We start from the raw sequence: 17,014 nt of genomic DNA on the forward strand, positions 1-17,014 counted from the left end.
TAAACTCACAGAACAGTCATACATGCACAGTAAATAATCTCCATATGTATATACTTGCTATATTTGTTTACATGCATGTGTGTGTACATATAAAAGCATCAACCTAACATAAAGACTAAGCCTGCTCTATTATGGTCTGAACAGGTCTGAAGTCTGAACTGGTAGTGAAGAGCATTTTACTTGTGTAGTTTTTGTTCTTTGGAGTTATTGAGGAGCTCCTCAGGGCACACAACCTTACCCAGAGTTACGTGAGCACCACAAGAGTGTGCATTCAAGCTACCCCATCGCTTTTCAGGATGAGGTTGTGTTTCTTGCTTTGTTTTGTTTGCTCAGTGACAGTATGCCAGTCCATGATGAGATTCTTACTGCCATGGCAATACAGATCTCTGAGATACTACTTATGCATTAAGTTGTCCCCCTAGAAATGTTTGGATGCCTCTCCAAAGGTAAGGTAGGTACAAGACGACAAGTCCCCCCCTGCTCCTTACCTGAGTGTAGGAGCTGTGAATATCCTTTGTGCGAGGTCGCAGCAAAAGAAAGCTCTTCAAATTTGCTCCTCTCTGTTCTGCACACCTCCTGGTAAGGACAGTCACTGCCTCAACTTTCCTAACCGTGTTTTAAAAAAAACTCTTATTGCTAGTGGTTAATATATTTCTGAATGATACACAGAGTTACCGGTATCTTTTACTTTGGGAACACTATTGCACTTCTCTCTCCATTTTCTAGCAATATTCCCCAGGGCAAAGACTAAAAAACTGCACAGAGAAAGCAAAATCAAGAAACAAACCCCCTTTAATCACTGATTTTCCCTTTTAAAGAGGATTTTTTTTTTTTTTTTGCAAAAAACCCAACTGCTTTGGGAGAAAGCATCAAGTCCAAGACAAAAAAAGAAGTGTAAGTTTGATGCTTAATTAAGACATCTTCATGCTGACAAATTCTGATGGATGTACTAGTAGTACACTATGGTTCAGCACAATAATTTTGTATTTCTATAGGAATAAGTAGTCTGAAGAATCTGGCTTTTTAAATCCTAGCTAGCAATTACCTAGATGAAAAGCAAAGTGTGGAGTGCACAGCAGTAGTTCTCCTGAACCTACTCAATATTTGCTGTTTGGATATTTTTAGAGGTGTTTTTGTTTCCTTGTTATTTTGGAGAAGAGAGTTACTTTGGAATTTTTTACCGCAAGTGTTAAGAGTTGGCCAAACTACTTTATGTCTCAAAATATTCCTAACACATTTTTCCCCTACGGAAGAAAACCTTAGGTGAATATTTTCTTTAATGTCCTTTACAGACTTCCAATCTGTTGAAGTCAATAGAAGTAGTTCACGAACTGCAGTAAGCCTTTGATTGAGCCAGTATTTGAATTATGAGCAGAATTTACTACAACACGCTATTTTAATATTACTAAAATACATGAACTAAAATGGCTTGTTCATTCCCCATTCTGTATGCCTTTAAAAACGCAAACCTAGACTGCTGCTCATTTTGAAAAAGCAGGGATTACTCACCTTGAAAGTACAATATAGTATGCATCATCTTTATTCAGAGACACGGTAAAAGAACAGCCAGTCGACTTTAGGTATGAACATTCTCCACCACCCTAAAGCTTGTTTTGATGACTGTAATCTTATTCCAAAACCACTGTGTTTAATAAAAATTGATTTCAGAACTTGAAGAATATTTTATTATGGAATACAAAAATACTATCTATGTAAAAACAATAAGTTAAGTTTATTTACAGTACTTTACACTATTCTGCTCTAGGGATTCCTTTGCATTGGATTTATTTTCATTATTTTACACGTCTTTATAATTTTGCACAAAGCATTTCCAAAAGCATGTCATCCATGTTCACTGCTCCAATGATGGGCCTAAAGAATAGTTCGGCAATCACATTAGCATTAATGGATCTTAACAGTGATAGAACAACATTCAGCTTGGCAAATCTGGCTTCATCACCTCTGTGAATGAGTCTGACATGTTCGTTTAAAGCTTGTTGCGCTTCCCGTTGCAGTCCTTCAATGTACTGTGTACACTGCAGTCCAGGTAGATCTGAAAAGAAAAACAAATCATTGTTTGCATAGGTTTTGTCTATAAAACAATATTCTTCTTACAGAACAACTGCTAACAGCTTACAGATTGTATTTGTCACTCAAGAAATGAAGCAAATGAAATTGCTAGAAGACCTCTTGCATGCAGAATCAACATGCCAGATTCCACAGGGCAGTTCAAATCCTTATCATGTCAGTGTTCTGGACATTCAACACTCTTCGTCACTACACAAACCTGCAGTACAATGTTTGCCAACATTCATTTGAGTGTTAAATAAATTAGCTGACAAAACAAAACTTTGATTGAAGAACGCTCTCCAAAACACCTTCAGAGGGACAAATGCAATCTGTAAATGGCGGGGAAGATAAGAATAACTTGTTCACTCCTACGAAATGCATTATTCACGTTTAAGGCATCTTTTGACAACTGTTTCCGCGTAGCTCCAGACTGCAGGCGGCCAGAAGCCCCGACGCCCGCGCAGGGCAGGGGGTCTCCCGGCGAACCACTGCCGGGACGCGGCCGGACCCAGACCGCAGAATTTCCTCCTCTCACTCTAAGGGACAGCCTGGCCGTGCCCCGCTGCCACACGGCGGGAGCGTATTTGGGAAGTGCCGTGCCCAGCCTGCCAGCCACCTGCCCGCCACCGACATGACTGACAACCGATCACTTGGTACAGCTGCATCTACGGAAGTCTCCCCAGAGAGACATGGCAAAAAAACCCAACACACCGCGAATGCTGCACGCCGGGCCGAGACAGCGCTCGGTTCCCGGGAGCCCCGGGCCTTGCCCGGCGGCCCTTCGGCGGCTCCGGCGGCCGCAGACCCGCGGCGGCGGGGAGGGCCCCCCCGGCTCCGGCCGTCCCCCCCTGAGGAGACGCCGCCGGGCGCCCCGCTCCGAAACGAGCAGGGAACCGCTGCTGGCTCCCGGCTTCCCCCCAGGAGACGGCCCAGGGGCCGGGGAAGTCGCCAGCCCCCGGCACCCCTGACCTCGCCGCGGCCGGAACCTCACGCCTGCCCCCCAGGTGGTAACACCCCGCTCCTCCGCCACCCGTTCCCCCCTGAGGAAGCGTCCCGGGCCGCCCCCCTTCGCTGGGGACGCCGGCGGGATGCCCCCGTCAGCCCGCAGCCCGCCGCGCCCGGGCGCTCACCCGGGTTGAAGAGCACGGTCCCCTTGAGGTAGGCGTACTCTTTGGTGCTGATGTCCAGGCTCCAGCACTTGGCCAGGAAGCCCTGGATGGCCTGAATCTCGCCGGCCGGGGGCAGGCGCGGGCCGCCGGCGGGGCCGTGGTGCGGCCGGCCCGGCGCCGGGGCCTGCTCGCCCTGCCGGCGGGTGGTGAGGATGCGCTGCAGCATGCTGGGCTCCGCGCTCTCCACCGTCTCCAGGTGCACCCGGTCCTGCGCCAGCCCCAGCACCAGCAGCGGCGCCCAGCAGCTGCGGACCAGCAGGAGCTGCTCGTCCAGGGGCAGCTCCTGGAAGCAGGGCACGTTCCGCACGAAGCGCAGCGTCTTCACCAGCACGGCCGAGGCCGCCTTGCCGGCCGCCTGCGGGCTCCTCAGGGACACCCGCCGCCGCGGCCCGCACGGGCAGCCGCCGCCGGGCGCCGGGCCCCGCCGCGGCCCTCGTCCCTGCCCCGCCGGCGCCGCCGCCCGCTCCTCGCTCCGCAGGATGCTGTAGAGGATGCTGCCGTGCCGCCGGCCGCCCGCGCAGCAGCGGCAGCGCCCCGAGCACGCCATCGCACCGGCGCGGCAGGACGGCGCCCAGGGGCAGGGCAGGGCCGGGCCGCCCGGGAGGCGCGGCGGGCCCCGCCGCCTCGGCCCGCCGGGAGACGCGCACCGCTCGCCCTCTGCCCGGCTCCGGGCGTATTTATAGCCGGCGGCTGTGCGTGAGGCAGTTCAAAGGGGCAGGCACTCTTTACTGGCTGGAAAAGAGAGAGAGAGGAGGGGAAAAAAAGTAGAAAAAAAATCAAAAGCCTCCTCCTCCTCCTCCTTCTCCTCCTTTCCCGAGACAGCGATGCCTAGAGGGAGCTGGTGAGCCGGCCGGCCCTGCCTGGCGGCTGCGGCGGGATGATCGGCCGGACGCCGTCCGCCTCGCCCGGTGCGGGGCGGCGGGACGCCCCTTCGCTGCCCCTCTGCCCGGTTCGTGTGTCCCGGGCCCCGTCGAGCCGAGCCGGGCAGGGCAGGGCCGGGCCGGAGCAGGAAGGCAGCTCTGGCCGCCCCCTCGTTTCGCCCGCGCCGTGCGGCGGCGCCGTGCGGGGAGCTCCCGCCGCCGCCCCCGGAGACCCCCGCGGGGCCCCGTCGCAAAATGGCGAGCGGCCCCGCTGCCGTCACCGTGTGCGGCAGGAGAGAGACAGGGTGCCCTGGGGGACGGAACTGGTCCAGAGAATAAAATTCCCGCAGGAGGGAAAATAGGAGGCGCTCCCCGTGAACACCTGGGTGCGGCTGTGCGGGGAGGGGGAGGCGGACATGTTCCTGCCCGAAGGAGGGCGGCTCTGCCAGGCTGGAGCGCGGGCGGGGCTCCATCGGGGTGCCCTGGGGCTGGGGCCCTGCGGCATCCGAGCGGGTCCCCTGTGAAACCACCCCTCTGTGAATCGGTCCCTCCCGCCGCTTTGCCATGCGGGGCCCTTCTTTCTGATCTCCCGTTGTTGAAGTTCCATCCCATCAGTTTAACGCATTTCCACCTTCCTTTCGGGCTCCGATTGTCCTGAAGTGAATCTTTCCTCCTCGGCTTAGATACCCGCTTTTCTGAGACCCAGCTGCTGCTATGGACTCCAAAGCAAGGAAATAGCCCTTCCAGGCCTTGGTGTTTATACGGGGGGGATAGGGGAATAGGGATTGTCCAAAAGTGATTTTACTCTTGCATGAAAAATAAACTCATTTGCTTTCTGACTTGGGCTAAGTAAAAGTGGGCGCAGCAGAGAGAAGTAATTGCTCGCTGTGAAGAGTTACTTCTGTGTGGTGCATAGGGGCTAAATGAGAAACACTTTCTGGAAGAATCTTGACACAGATTTAGAGAAAGTAGCCCGTTGCAAGCAACCTTCTGTACCTGCTCCATCAATATCTGCTGCCAAGGGGTGTCTGTATCACCCCTGGAAAGCTGCCTTTTGTTTCAATAGAAGTAGGCATGGTTTATAAGCAAACACCATAGAGTGCGTCAGGTTTCTTAGGAACAAAATAACTTTAGGCTGGATCTCAGCAGTTTCTTTCCCCTGTGAAGTCAGTCCTACCCTATCAGTTTACATAGGTATAGAGTTATACAGGCATTTCTCACAAAGTATTTTTTTGCAGTTGGACTCGGAAGGCCTATTCTTTACAAACGGCACAAAAGGCACTTTTGTATAAAGCACCGGTGGGTTATCTGCCTCAAATAAACCTTGTTTTCCAAATGCAGGTTGACCAAAATCTAGATTACTGTGTCTTTGGTTTTACCTATGAAATGCATTTTTTTCCACAGACCCAGATGTGATAAAGCCCTTTATTGGCTTTGCAGTAGCGGAGAAATGTTACTTTGCACCAGTCAACTGATGTCTACAGTTTGCAGACAGGTGATTTGGATCCCTGGAGTAGGAAACATTGATGTTTCACTAAACAGCCTTTAACAAAAAAAAATTGCTTAGGATTCCAGAACAAATTTAATAATATCTGATGTTACCAAATTTGTCATTTGAATAGTATCACTGGTAACGGGAAACCACTCATTTATTTGTCTAGAACACTCCTTGCCATTCCAGATTGGGTCCTGTTATACAAATCAGTGTTTTCTCAATACTGTTATGTTAGGATTTTAGAAGTGCATTTTTTTGCCTTTTTAATCTTTTTCCTTACTATTTTTTTGTGTTTTGGGGTTTTTTTTGGGGGGGGGGGTGGGGTTCCACCAGATTCAGAGATAAATCTTGCCAAGTTTTAGAAAATGACCATCCCTAAGCTTGTGGTTTGCTTCAGTAGCACTTCTCCCATGAGGTACAGTTCTGACCTTGGAGTCCAGCTGTGGGAATGTTCTGCTTCTTATGGGAGAATGCTGCTTACACAGGGCCATAGACAAAGGCACTGTTTCACTTTTATACCAGGTCTACAACAGAAATTTTTCCTGATGTAGCCATCTTGGTTGCAGCTGTTTAATTTTTCAAGGCATTTCTCTTTCAATCAAGTCTCAAATGTAGATGTAGTTGTACTGTCGTGTAATGATTTTGCTGACATAGTTAATTTTCTACACCAATTTATACAGAAAGTCTTTGTCTTTGATAACTATGACAAAATGGGTATCCCATACTGAAACTGAAACTTGATTTCCTATGCAGTGCCAGAAATTGCATTACTGTAGTTATAAGTATACCTTCTTCTCTCATAAGTGCACATAAGCACTCATTTCTCTCTAACTCTTAATGTATCTTAATGTATCCTAATGTATAGGGCACTTTATTCAGGGTAGATCATCTCTTCCCCAGCTAAAACATCAAGAATGCCCTAGAAATATTTATTAGTGGGTTTGTTTTTCACATTGATACTTCACAATTTGAAAACAGTCTTATTTTGAAGTCTCAGTTCTGCTTGTCCATGGCATTCAAACTAAAGACAACTGAACTTTGTATTTGAAACCAAAAAGAAAACAAAAATCCTCACAGCCAGGTAACTGTATTTTGATGGAAAATGCATGAAAACACTTTTAGCAAAAAGTAGCTGGGTCCGGTTTTTGTTGAACGATCTAATGTAACATGAGTGTTACCCAGCTCCTTGTGGTACAGTCGTGAATAGATTTGCATGCTTCCAGACAAAGGATTACTTGTTTGTGGCTTTTTTGGTTGTTTTGTTTGGGGGTTTTTTGGGGTTGTTTTTTTTTTTTTTAAGAAGTCAGACAAAAGCCTTGGATATGAAGGTGATACAGTGCAGTCTTGGCAGTCTTCCTCTCTCATGTTGCTCTTCGGTGTCTCTGTATCACTCATCTGGTAGCACATTTGGTTCTTGGCCAGAGGGCAAGACTTCAGTTTCAGAACAAGACCAAACAAGCATTTGTTTTTATGCTGTTTGTGCTTTAGTGTACCATTAGCTTGAGGGAGAGCTTTTTTCCAGTGGAGAACTGGATCCTGATACCCTCTAAATACCTACTATTCCTCCCAGTGTAAGTGCTGAAAAGTAAAATTTGTTCTTAAGATCAGATGTAAAACTGAGGCTCAATTTGGTGATTAGCACAAAAGTCAACTTTTTCTCTGGAAAAAAGAGTTGAGTGTGGAACATTGTTATGAGGAGATGATTAGCAAGATGTCTTTTGTATAAGAGAAATACTCCATTAAAATAAGGTTTTGGAATTTAAGTATATTGTTGTATTTCACGTGTTTCTCATTGTGACTGTGATTCGTTAGATTGACCATAGTTCCCCTATTTTACTGGGGTGTTTACTTGAAAATAAGCAAGCATTAAGGGATAAGTATTGCCACAAGCAATGTAATACCCATACACTGTGCCATGTATTCCTGATGGCACTGTTGCCTTCTTCCTTGATGGGCAATGGATTCCTTGGGCGGAGCACACTGATTGGTGCTGCCTGAGCCAAAGACAGGTGCTGTGTCTGGGATCTGATGGGTCAAGGGATGCTGACCTGACATTACAGAGCTATTGCAGCTGCCCTAAGGCTGTGATTTGACTGTGTTACTGTATCCCACCACCAGCTCACTTAGCAGTATGTGTTTGTTCTGGATCAAGATGAGCATATGGTGACATTTTTGTGGAATTAGCCAGCATACATAAAAAAGAGTTTATACCAGATTTAGACCTTTATGCCAGCTGCTTGAAAGTAGGTGATACATAATCTGGTACAAGCAATGATGCAAAATCAACCTTTCAACATACCTTAAACAAGCTGAACCTGCAAAAGAGACTGTTTTGTATTTTATTTTATTTGTCGTATCAGTGCTTTGCATCATGTGACAATGGCATTTTGAATACAGGGGTACAAATCCTGAATTTAAATTTACTGCTACTAGACTATGCACTTCACTGTCGTATTTCCACTGATATTTTAAGGAGGCCTTCACACATCCCAGACCTTTTTTTCTTGCACCCATACGCTAATTCACCGTAGCTAATGCAACTAGGTTTTGGGGAAGGCAAAGTTAGGTGAAGAGAAGCAACACTGTAAGCTTTTCCCAGTTAAAGGCACTCAGCTCATTCCCATTAAAAAAGATTAATTGATCTTTGGGCTCTGTAAATGGCTGTGGGTCCCAGCAACTGAAAACTGTACATTTAGGTATGTTGTTGGAGGTTGGCCATTTCCATGTTTAAATGTAAGTAATAATATATTTTTTTGTCCATGGTGAGTTCATGCTGCTCCCAAACATCTGCTAACGTGGCATGCTTAAGCGTGCAGTCCCGTAAGACCGGCTGAGCCAATCTGGTAACTCACTGGAGCTGAAAGAGGGGGCTCCCACGTACGTGCTTGCTGCCACTGCTTTCCTTGTGCCAGCTGTGGCACTCGCCTGACTCCTTGGTGAGCCAAATCCTTTTACAATGCTGGCAGCATTTTTGTAACTGTCATTACATGAAAGGTAGCAGAGAACTGAGAGACCTTCAAATGTTCAAATTGTTTTCCCCAGTGATGCTTTTGAAGTTTCTGCCCAACCTGACAAGCTGTAACACTCCTGTGATGTGGCACAATTCTGCTTGGCTGCATCAGCAAAAAAAAAAAAACATCAAGAAAAAATATGTAGTTTTCTGCCAGTTTGTTGAGCTAAACTCATTCAGCTAGGGATCAGATGAGTGCCAGAGCAGGTGGAAAGGAGTGGCCTGACCTCCCTTCCAGGGGTGGGAGGAGAAGAAGGAAAGAGCGTGACCACTGTTGCAAGCCGTTATTCCACTCAGCCACCGCCGTGTGGAACCTCTCCCTCAAGGGGGTAAAACCCTAAAACTTGAGAGCAAAAAAATTAGGGGTAGGAGAGAGAGGGCTTGTAATCTTTGCTTTTAAATGAATCTTTTAAATACCATCTGAAATTGATCTGTACTCTTGCTAATGGTGCTTGAATAAGGGAATTGTGTAAAATATTTGTGTAGAAATAACTTTCAATTACTGAGCTTATTACATATATTTGCCTCGAGGAATACATTGCTGATACAGAGCATCAGATGAAAAACAGGCAAAAAGCTGGCAAATTGAGCTCTTTAATATGCTATTCAAGATTGTGGCACAAAGAATAGAACACATTCTAGCACTACTGTGGCAATAGGACACTATGTATCAATTATACCAATTCTTCAGTTGAAATTTCTGTATAAATGCATATGTTATTGCAGCTGATTGTCTGAGACTGACAAGTTCACAGACATACTTTCATTTGTAAGCAATATCATAGGATATTCTGCTAATAAAAAATTTACATTTAAATAGGCTTATAAATTAGCATGCATTTTATCTGAAAATCAATGTGAAGGCTTTTGAAATCCATACATCTTTCCATCGGGTTTAATTCAGACGTATTTCACCCAAGATGGATATTTAAAAATACCATCCTTCTGGTAAATGAGTGATACATTTTCTCATTAAATCAGGTTCATGTTACAGTATTAGAAAATGAATTCATTTCGTTTCTACTATTCTTCATACATGAATTTGACAAATGCATAAATGATTTATAGGTTCATTCCAAAATCTAAAATCTGTATCTCAAATGTTTATGATCTTCAAATAACTTCTCCAGTTCTTTGGCTACATTCTTTGCTTCAATCACAATCCACCAGGTTTCTAAATCTGTACACATTTTATTGCTAACAGGAAAATCATTTGGCATTCTGTTCCGCTGGCAGATGGGATGGTCTACATCTTCAGTTTTGTCAAAATAATCAGGTTAGCTTACCCTTTTTAAAGACAGGATTTTGCTAACCTACATCTTTTCAGCAAAACTGGATTAGGGTGTGACCCGGCAGTTCTGTTGGTACATCTGGTGTACTTGCAGTCATTGATATCCCAAAGTACAGTGAGACGTGCTAACAGCTTAATCTAGCTCAGCTGCAGCCAGACGACATCCTTGGCTGGTCTGAGATTCAGAGAATTTAAGGCTGGCTGGAACCATCAGCTCCCCTTGTTGGGGGTTGGGCTAGATGACCTCTAAAGGTCCCTTCCAACCCAAAGCATTCTATGATTCTATGACTTCCTGAAGGCACGGTAAAACACCAAGCTTTTGCTGACTGAAGTGCAGCTCTCAGTTGATAGTTCATATAGATGAAGTGCTCATCTCTATGCCTCTGCAGGAAACCATTCAATCTCGATTTGAAAACTCAGTCCAAGACATAAAAGCAGACCACTCCGCTGGTTGTTTATACAGGATTTTATCACTCTTGCAAAATTAACACTGTGCTACTGCTTTCCAGATTCAGTTTATAACTTCTAGACTGCTGGTATACCTTTCCCTACTAATTTAAGAGCATGGAAATTATCCCTGTCAATAGTAATTCATTTTTTAATAAGCAAAAAAGATTTTAGCTTATGGACAGAGCTTGCAAACTAACACTTTGAAGATTCTGTTTTCTCTTAAGACCTATTCCATTGATACTCTTTGTGGCCATTGCAACACTTTTGCAAATTTCTAACACTCTTTGAAGTGCGGACATCAGAATTGCACAGAGTATTCCAATTACACTGTTCTCACCAGTGCTATAGAGATATAGTCATTCCCCAACTCACATTCATTACTCTAAACCTCATACTTTAAAGGATCATATTAGCCTTTTTGAGTCATTGTTGCACTGAGAACTCATTGCTTGACTGCTGTGACTCCCCGTATAATTTTCTGATCTCCTTCTTTCCACAACAGAGCTGTTTATTAACAGAGGTAGGATGCCTTTCTTGTTCAGTTTTGCATTATAATGCATTTCATATAAAGAGGTCCAGCAATCCAAAAGGAGAGCTTTTGTGGCCTAGGATTACTTCTCTTCATCATCACTGACCGTCATCATCCAAGAATGCCCAGACATCCTTTGAGTTAGAGATAGAAATATTCTTCTCAATAAGTGTGTTTTGTCCATTTAATTTATAAATTTGTTAAGTCCTTTGTTGGTACCGCACAGTGCTGTTTTAAATGGCATGTAATGTCACTCAGGAAAATGCTTTACGAAAACCTAAAGAATGGTGTTTCCGAGGGGTTACTTTTGGCTGGACCTAGACAAAGCAGTATGTTATGGCATGCTCCATGATCCCCTTGTTTACATCGTCCAGATCAGGGACTTGGCCACAACACCCTGTACTTTCTTTTTAATCCATGCACCCAGGGTGCCATGGCCCTAAGTGGTGTGCAGAGGTTCTGCAACATCTTTTCCCCCACCCTTAGGGTTTAGCTGTCTGTGCTCAAAGCCAGCTCTGGTACATGCAGTTGTGTAACCTTAGGTTGGAGCTATGTGGGACAGAGCTGTGAGAAGCCTCGTGGGAGGTCTCTTTCACTTTGTTCAGGAATTGCTTTCATGCTCAGACCCTTGCTCCTTGTCTGAGCTATGTTGTAGATATGCGTGTGCCTGGCCCTGTACTTTGCTCATCCTGACTTTGACCCCTCTGCCTTGACTTCCTGGCTTGACCTTGGACCTGCTACAGGTTTGCCTGCTGATCACTGGACTATGGCTGACCCTGGGCATCATCACTGGACCTGCTCTGCTCTGCCTGTTGAGGTACTGTGAGAATGCACACGTTACCAATGAGGAAACAAACCCTGTCTGCCTTGTTGTGATCTTCAGCCTCTGGCTCAGCTTCCCTGGCAGAGAAGGCTGCTCCTGCTTCTTCCCGACTCAAGGCTACTTCCCATGGACACCAAGGTGCAGGAGTAAGAAGGGAAGAGGAAGAAGTGCTGCATGCTTGGGGTTCACCCAAATCAAGAGCTGGACATTGCTGGGCAAAGAGCTCGGAAGTACTCTTGGCTCTGACAATCGAGGCATTCTCAGAATTAGCTAAACAACGATGCAGTTGGGTAGACTTGCAGGTAGAGTGTAACTAAGAAATGTAATGATAAGCAGAATTTCAAGCCTATAGTGAAGCACTTGAATTGTAAATCAGACTTGGTTGGTAAAGAATGCAGGCAAAGCTGCAAACTTCTTCCCGCTTTGTGCTGGGTATGAAGATGTGGATACTCAAGCTATTTCACAACCATAAAGTGGTAATCAGCAACTGTTAAACAAGTGATATGTATTAAGATACTGTGGATAGTATTGGAAAAACTATTAACATTGATTCCACACTTGCCAATGATTTTTAAAAATACTTTTATAGTGTTGCTACACACAGTGACTTGCTACAGTAGTCAAATGTAGCCTTCTTTTACAGTAACTTCCTTTCATTATCTCAAATCCTTTAATTGTCTGACATACTTTATTCTTTTTTTAGCTATTATCACCCCCTTCACAACACCTCTTGGCAATATTTCTAGATGTGCTTTTTCTCAGATGCCCTCTTTCGCTTTTCCAGTAGTACATAGATTTTAGTATAATTTCGCTTGCCTCTCCAGAGTTGTTAAGACATGTTGCAGGTCTTCTACTGTGTAGCTTCTAGTGTGTGTGGTTGTAGATACTACTGCACCCGGCACTTCCATCTCAGGTGTGCATCCCAAGCTTTGCGCTGACACTACCCTGCAATGCTTACTCTGTGACCTTGCATTATTAGAGAACATGATAAGCAGCATTTCTGAGGAGAAAAATATTAGCCAGGTCATCAGAGTCGTGGACAGATAATTTTGCTTCTCATTATCACTAGCTGCAAAATAAAGGCAGGAGAAAATGACAGGACTTAGAAGTCTTTGTTTATTCATGTCCTGTTTACATGTTGGACTACATACACCCTCTTTTGTCTACTGTTTTGTATTAATTAAACATTAGGAGTAATGCACTGATACTTTAAAATCTTTTCATTTTGTCATCTTTTTAGTCTTTCAAAAACTTTGCCATTTTTAATTACACTGCAGTATCTTCTTGAAGAGTGATAGATATGTCAATAAGTCTTGGCTTGTTCATGATACTTTTTAATTAGTTACAAGGTGTCATCGTTGACACTTCATTGTCTCTTCCTTGCACCCAGAAACATGTTCAGTTTAAATCTTTCACTCTTTTCAAGGACAAGTTTTCCTCCATCCACGTGTGACGCAGTAAATCACATCATTACCTTGTACTTTTAATCTCAGAATTTCAGGTCCATGATCTGAAAATGAGAAATGAGGATGTTGCTGATTGTAGATGTTAATATCTAAAACTTTTAGCAATTACATGAGGGACAGTTTGGAGTAAAACAGCCATGTTTACTTTTGATTTGAAGTATGACTTCTTACTTTTGATTATCTGTGTTCTCTCCTTTCAATAATAGTTCCCTCATAAAGCACAGAAAACTTAATCTGATATTTTGTAGCTTTTTATTTCTCCTAAAGCAAACTTGTGTGCTTTTCTTTACCAGACTTGACAAGGGTTAGTCCTCTACGCACACAAATCCCAGAATTTCCCTGGAAACCTCCTTTTCCTCTTAACAGTCTTCTTCCCTTCCACCTCCAAATCCCATAGCAGTTCAGGTCTTAAAAGTTTCTGTATCATAGCCAGCATGAATCTTTGCCAGTCTTTTCTGGTAAGCAAAGAGCAGTTCACTTTGAAGCAGCTCAGACTATAATTAAAAATATTGAAAGAAGAGAGACAAAAATTACCTTACTACAACTGAAACTGTGTGACTGGGGTTTTTTTTCCAAGGTCTTGCTTACCAAAGTGTATGAAGAGTTTGATTCCCTGTCGTGGCAGATGCTTAACTCCATTCTGATTCATGGCATTCTCCTCTGATTACTGGAATTACACCAGTGTTGGGGTTGATGTAAAATAGCGGTGCCTCCAACTGTTCAAAGAAAGTCCTCTAAGGTTTTCTCCACTCCACAATATTAAACAAGACTAGTTTTAGTAAGTCTAGAAGGAGTAGCAATGACATGATGGAAATGACAGTCACCGTCCAAGTACTTCAGGCTGTCAGTTATACCACCTTCATTCCTATGGCTAAATTAAAGCTACAGTGGTTTCACATCTTCAGTTTGATGAGTAGACATACTCCTAATATCTTTGATTTGATCCAAGTAATAACTACAGCTCCCTGATGTTATGAAGCAGCCAAAAAAGGAAAACCCATGTGTTCCTGGCATATGGTGTCTATGCTGTACCGCGAGACTACAATTTGGGAAGGATGATACACTACTAAAAACCAAGTATTTTTCAAAAATATTTAAAAGCTGCAGTGATGTTGGTGAAACACCATAATTTCATGTCTCTGTTGCTGACACAGCTCATGTTAAAACAGTTTTATTAAAGTCATTGCAGGGTCAATGGAAAATCTCCATGAATATCTGAAGTATTTTCAGTGATTTATGTGAGTTCATGGATATTCATTACAATGATATTCTTTCATGTTTCAATTGACAGGCAGAACAATGTCACTGGTAATGTTCAAAATAAATTATATCATTGTAAAGCTGGAACTTAAATGCAACAAAATTAAATTTAAGATAACTCTTAAAGTTTGACAATTAAGGAAGGTTAAAGGACATATTTCAAGTAGCACTTGTCACCCTAAATTGCCCTGCTCTGTGTAAGTGTTGACATGCAGTAGGCTTTGTGACACAAAACCAGACATATCATCTGTAATCTGTGCTATAAGTGCAAGGGAAAGAACGTAATGAGAGAGCCTACTCTAAATTCTCTCACCTTGTCTGGTTTATAGGTAGTCTGTATCAATACACTGTTTTCAATGCCATGTGTCTCAGAGTACTGCAGTTTTCTGTGTTAGGTGCTTGTTGTTGTCTGTAACTATCAAAAGATTCTCTTCAGTGGGGGTTCATGTGTAAGTTCTCATCATTATCCCCAGCAATTCTGCAACGGGCCCCAGTGAAAATACAGAGTGCTCATGGATTTCCTGATACAGCCTGCCTTTATATTGTCATTTAGGTAGGATGATGATAACTAAAGACTGCCATAAGAGTATCATTGTGCTTAGGAGCTCTGCAGGTAGTAGTAAGACACTGTTAACAGTTCGGCATGGGGACTATCACAATTGATTGGATAGGATCAAAGCTAGAGAGGACAAGAAACAAAAAGGTGAAATTATTTGCCTGAGGCTATTTAGCAAATCAAAACCAGAACTGGGAAGCTAATTACCAGTGGAATTATGGCTTTGTTTAAACCAGCAGCAAATTTTTCCCCTAGATTCAATGAGGCTAAGATTCATCCCACATATTATGGCTTCCCTGCTTCATTCCTGATTCCACACCAGGTCTAGCATGCACCTTAATTTTAAAATATCGCAGGCCATATTCAATACAGTATGTTCATTTGGCTGAACATACAAAAATAGATTGGAAACTTGGTTCTCTAATCAAAGGAAACAGAGGTCAGCCAATTTCCTCATCACGGAAGCAGTGAGAAATGTGAGCACTATTCACAATGGTCTGAATCATGCTGGCTATTAAATGTTCTGGAACAAAGTGCCACTTTCAGAGAAATAGTGAAAGTTAACGTCAATGGATTAATCTGCATTTCTAGTACCACCATTGGGATCATTGGCCTATTTGTCCTCTGCTGATGATGTGCCAGAGCCCTTTCCACCCAGTAAATATTCCAGGGCAGATTAAATTCTGCAAATCTTCCCCTTCCACTTTCTTTAATCTTCCTTGTTTCCTTGTATGGTTGTTTCATGCAGAAATTCTTTCTCTAAAGCCTGAGTTTTTCTCTGAAAATGCTTGTGTAGCCATTACAGGGCCCCTAATTTCAGGATCCAGTCGTATCTGTAGTAGTTTTCTGCAAAACATAGAAGATAGTGTCTCACATCCGTATCATGTTTCTTGAAAACATTCACTGTTTCTGGGGAAGGAGGCCTGGGACAAAGAAAATATGGCTAGAAAATCTGGACAGGAGGGCTTGTTCTCTCATAATCATCTAAAGCTGTCAGAGTGGTGTTTTAGTTCTTTGTGTTAAATTGCTTATGTTAAATGAAAACATAAACAAACAAACAGGAAGAAGATGAAGCGACAGAGATTTTCCAATGCAGAAACCTAGCATTATGCTGAAATTAAGCATATGCTTAATATCCTCAAGGATACTATCTGGAAAAAAAAGCCAACATTGTGATGCTCCGACTTAATACACACAATTTGCATGCTATTAGCCTTAATTTAACTGTTAAAAACAAGTGAGAACTTCAGTGTTTTAATTCAGTGATAAATAGTGGGATAATGAAGAAATGGCTTAATTTTCCCAATTTAAAGCAGTACCTGCATGATAACCTTGTTGCATATTGCATATCTACTATCAGAGCACATAACTCTGCTCAGCCCAGCGATTTTGGTCAGTGAAACAGTAAAGCTTAACAGTCCCATAGTGAACTGATGAAAACAGGTATAAAAATAATGAACTATGTGTAGAGAAACACATTGCTGCTTGCTTTAGCAACTTTGCATTTGTTTAGCTTCTTCATTGCAGGCCGAGAGCCATGCAGAAAGGAAGAGAAAGAAGATATAGAATAGTTCAGGTTGGAAGGTTATCTAGTCCAACCCCCCTGCAGTGAGCAGGGACATCTTCAACCAGACCAGGTTGCTAAAAGCCCCATCCAACCTGGCCTTGAATGTTTCCAGGGTTGGGGCATCTACCACCTCTCTGGGCAAAGTGTTCCAGTGTTTCACCACCCTCATGGTAAAAAATTTCTTCCTTATATCCAGTCTAAATCTGCCCTCTTTTAGATTAAGACCATTACCCCTCGTTCTATCACAACAGGCCCTGCTAAAAAGTCCCTCTCTGTCTTATAAGCCACCTTGAAGTACTGAAAGGCCTCAATAAGGTCTCCCTGCAGCCTTCTCTTCTCCAGGCTGAACAACCCCAACTCACTCAGCCTTTCCTCACAGAAGAGGTGTTCCAGCCCTCTGATCATTTTTGTGGCTCTCCTCTGGACCTGCTCCAACAGGTCCATGTCTTTTCTGTGCTGAGGGCTCCA

At 43.8% G+C, this 17,014-nt stretch overlaps 1 protein-coding gene across 1 annotated transcript; it reads right to left on the reverse strand.

Annotated features, from left to right (window-relative positions):
- Positions 1–1,662: 1,662 nt before the first annotated feature.
- On the reverse strand, positions 1,663–3,824 carry NR0B1 (nuclear receptor subfamily 0 group B member 1). The gene is made up of 2 exons (XM_075429975.1): positions 3,201–3,824; positions 1,663–2,053 (listed from the first exon to the last, which is right to left on the reverse strand). Exons 1-2 carry the CDS (start codon positions 3,784–3,786, stop codon positions 1,809–1,811), a joined length of 831 nt encoding a protein of 276 aa, XP_075286090.1. The 5' UTR covers positions 3,787–3,824; the 3' UTR covers positions 1,663–1,808.
- Positions 3,825–17,014: the final 13,190 nt, after the last annotated feature.

The sequence above is a fragment of the Opisthocomus hoazin genome, chromosome 1 (genome assembly GCF_030867145.1).
Source record: "Opisthocomus hoazin isolate bOpiHoa1 chromosome 1, bOpiHoa1.hap1, whole genome shotgun sequence".
NCBI lineage: Eukaryota > Metazoa > Chordata > Aves > Opisthocomiformes > Opisthocomidae > Opisthocomus > Opisthocomus hoazin.

Coding starts and splice junctions, on each gene's coding strand:
- NR0B1 (XM_075429975.1), bottom strand. CDS start 3,786: ATGGCGTGCTCGGGGCGCTGCCGCTGCTGCGCGGGCGGCCGGCGGCAC. Junction 2,054..3,200: donor GACCGTGCTCTTCAACCCGG/GTGAGCGCCCGG, acceptor TTTTCTTTTCAG/ATCTACCTGGACTGCAGTGT.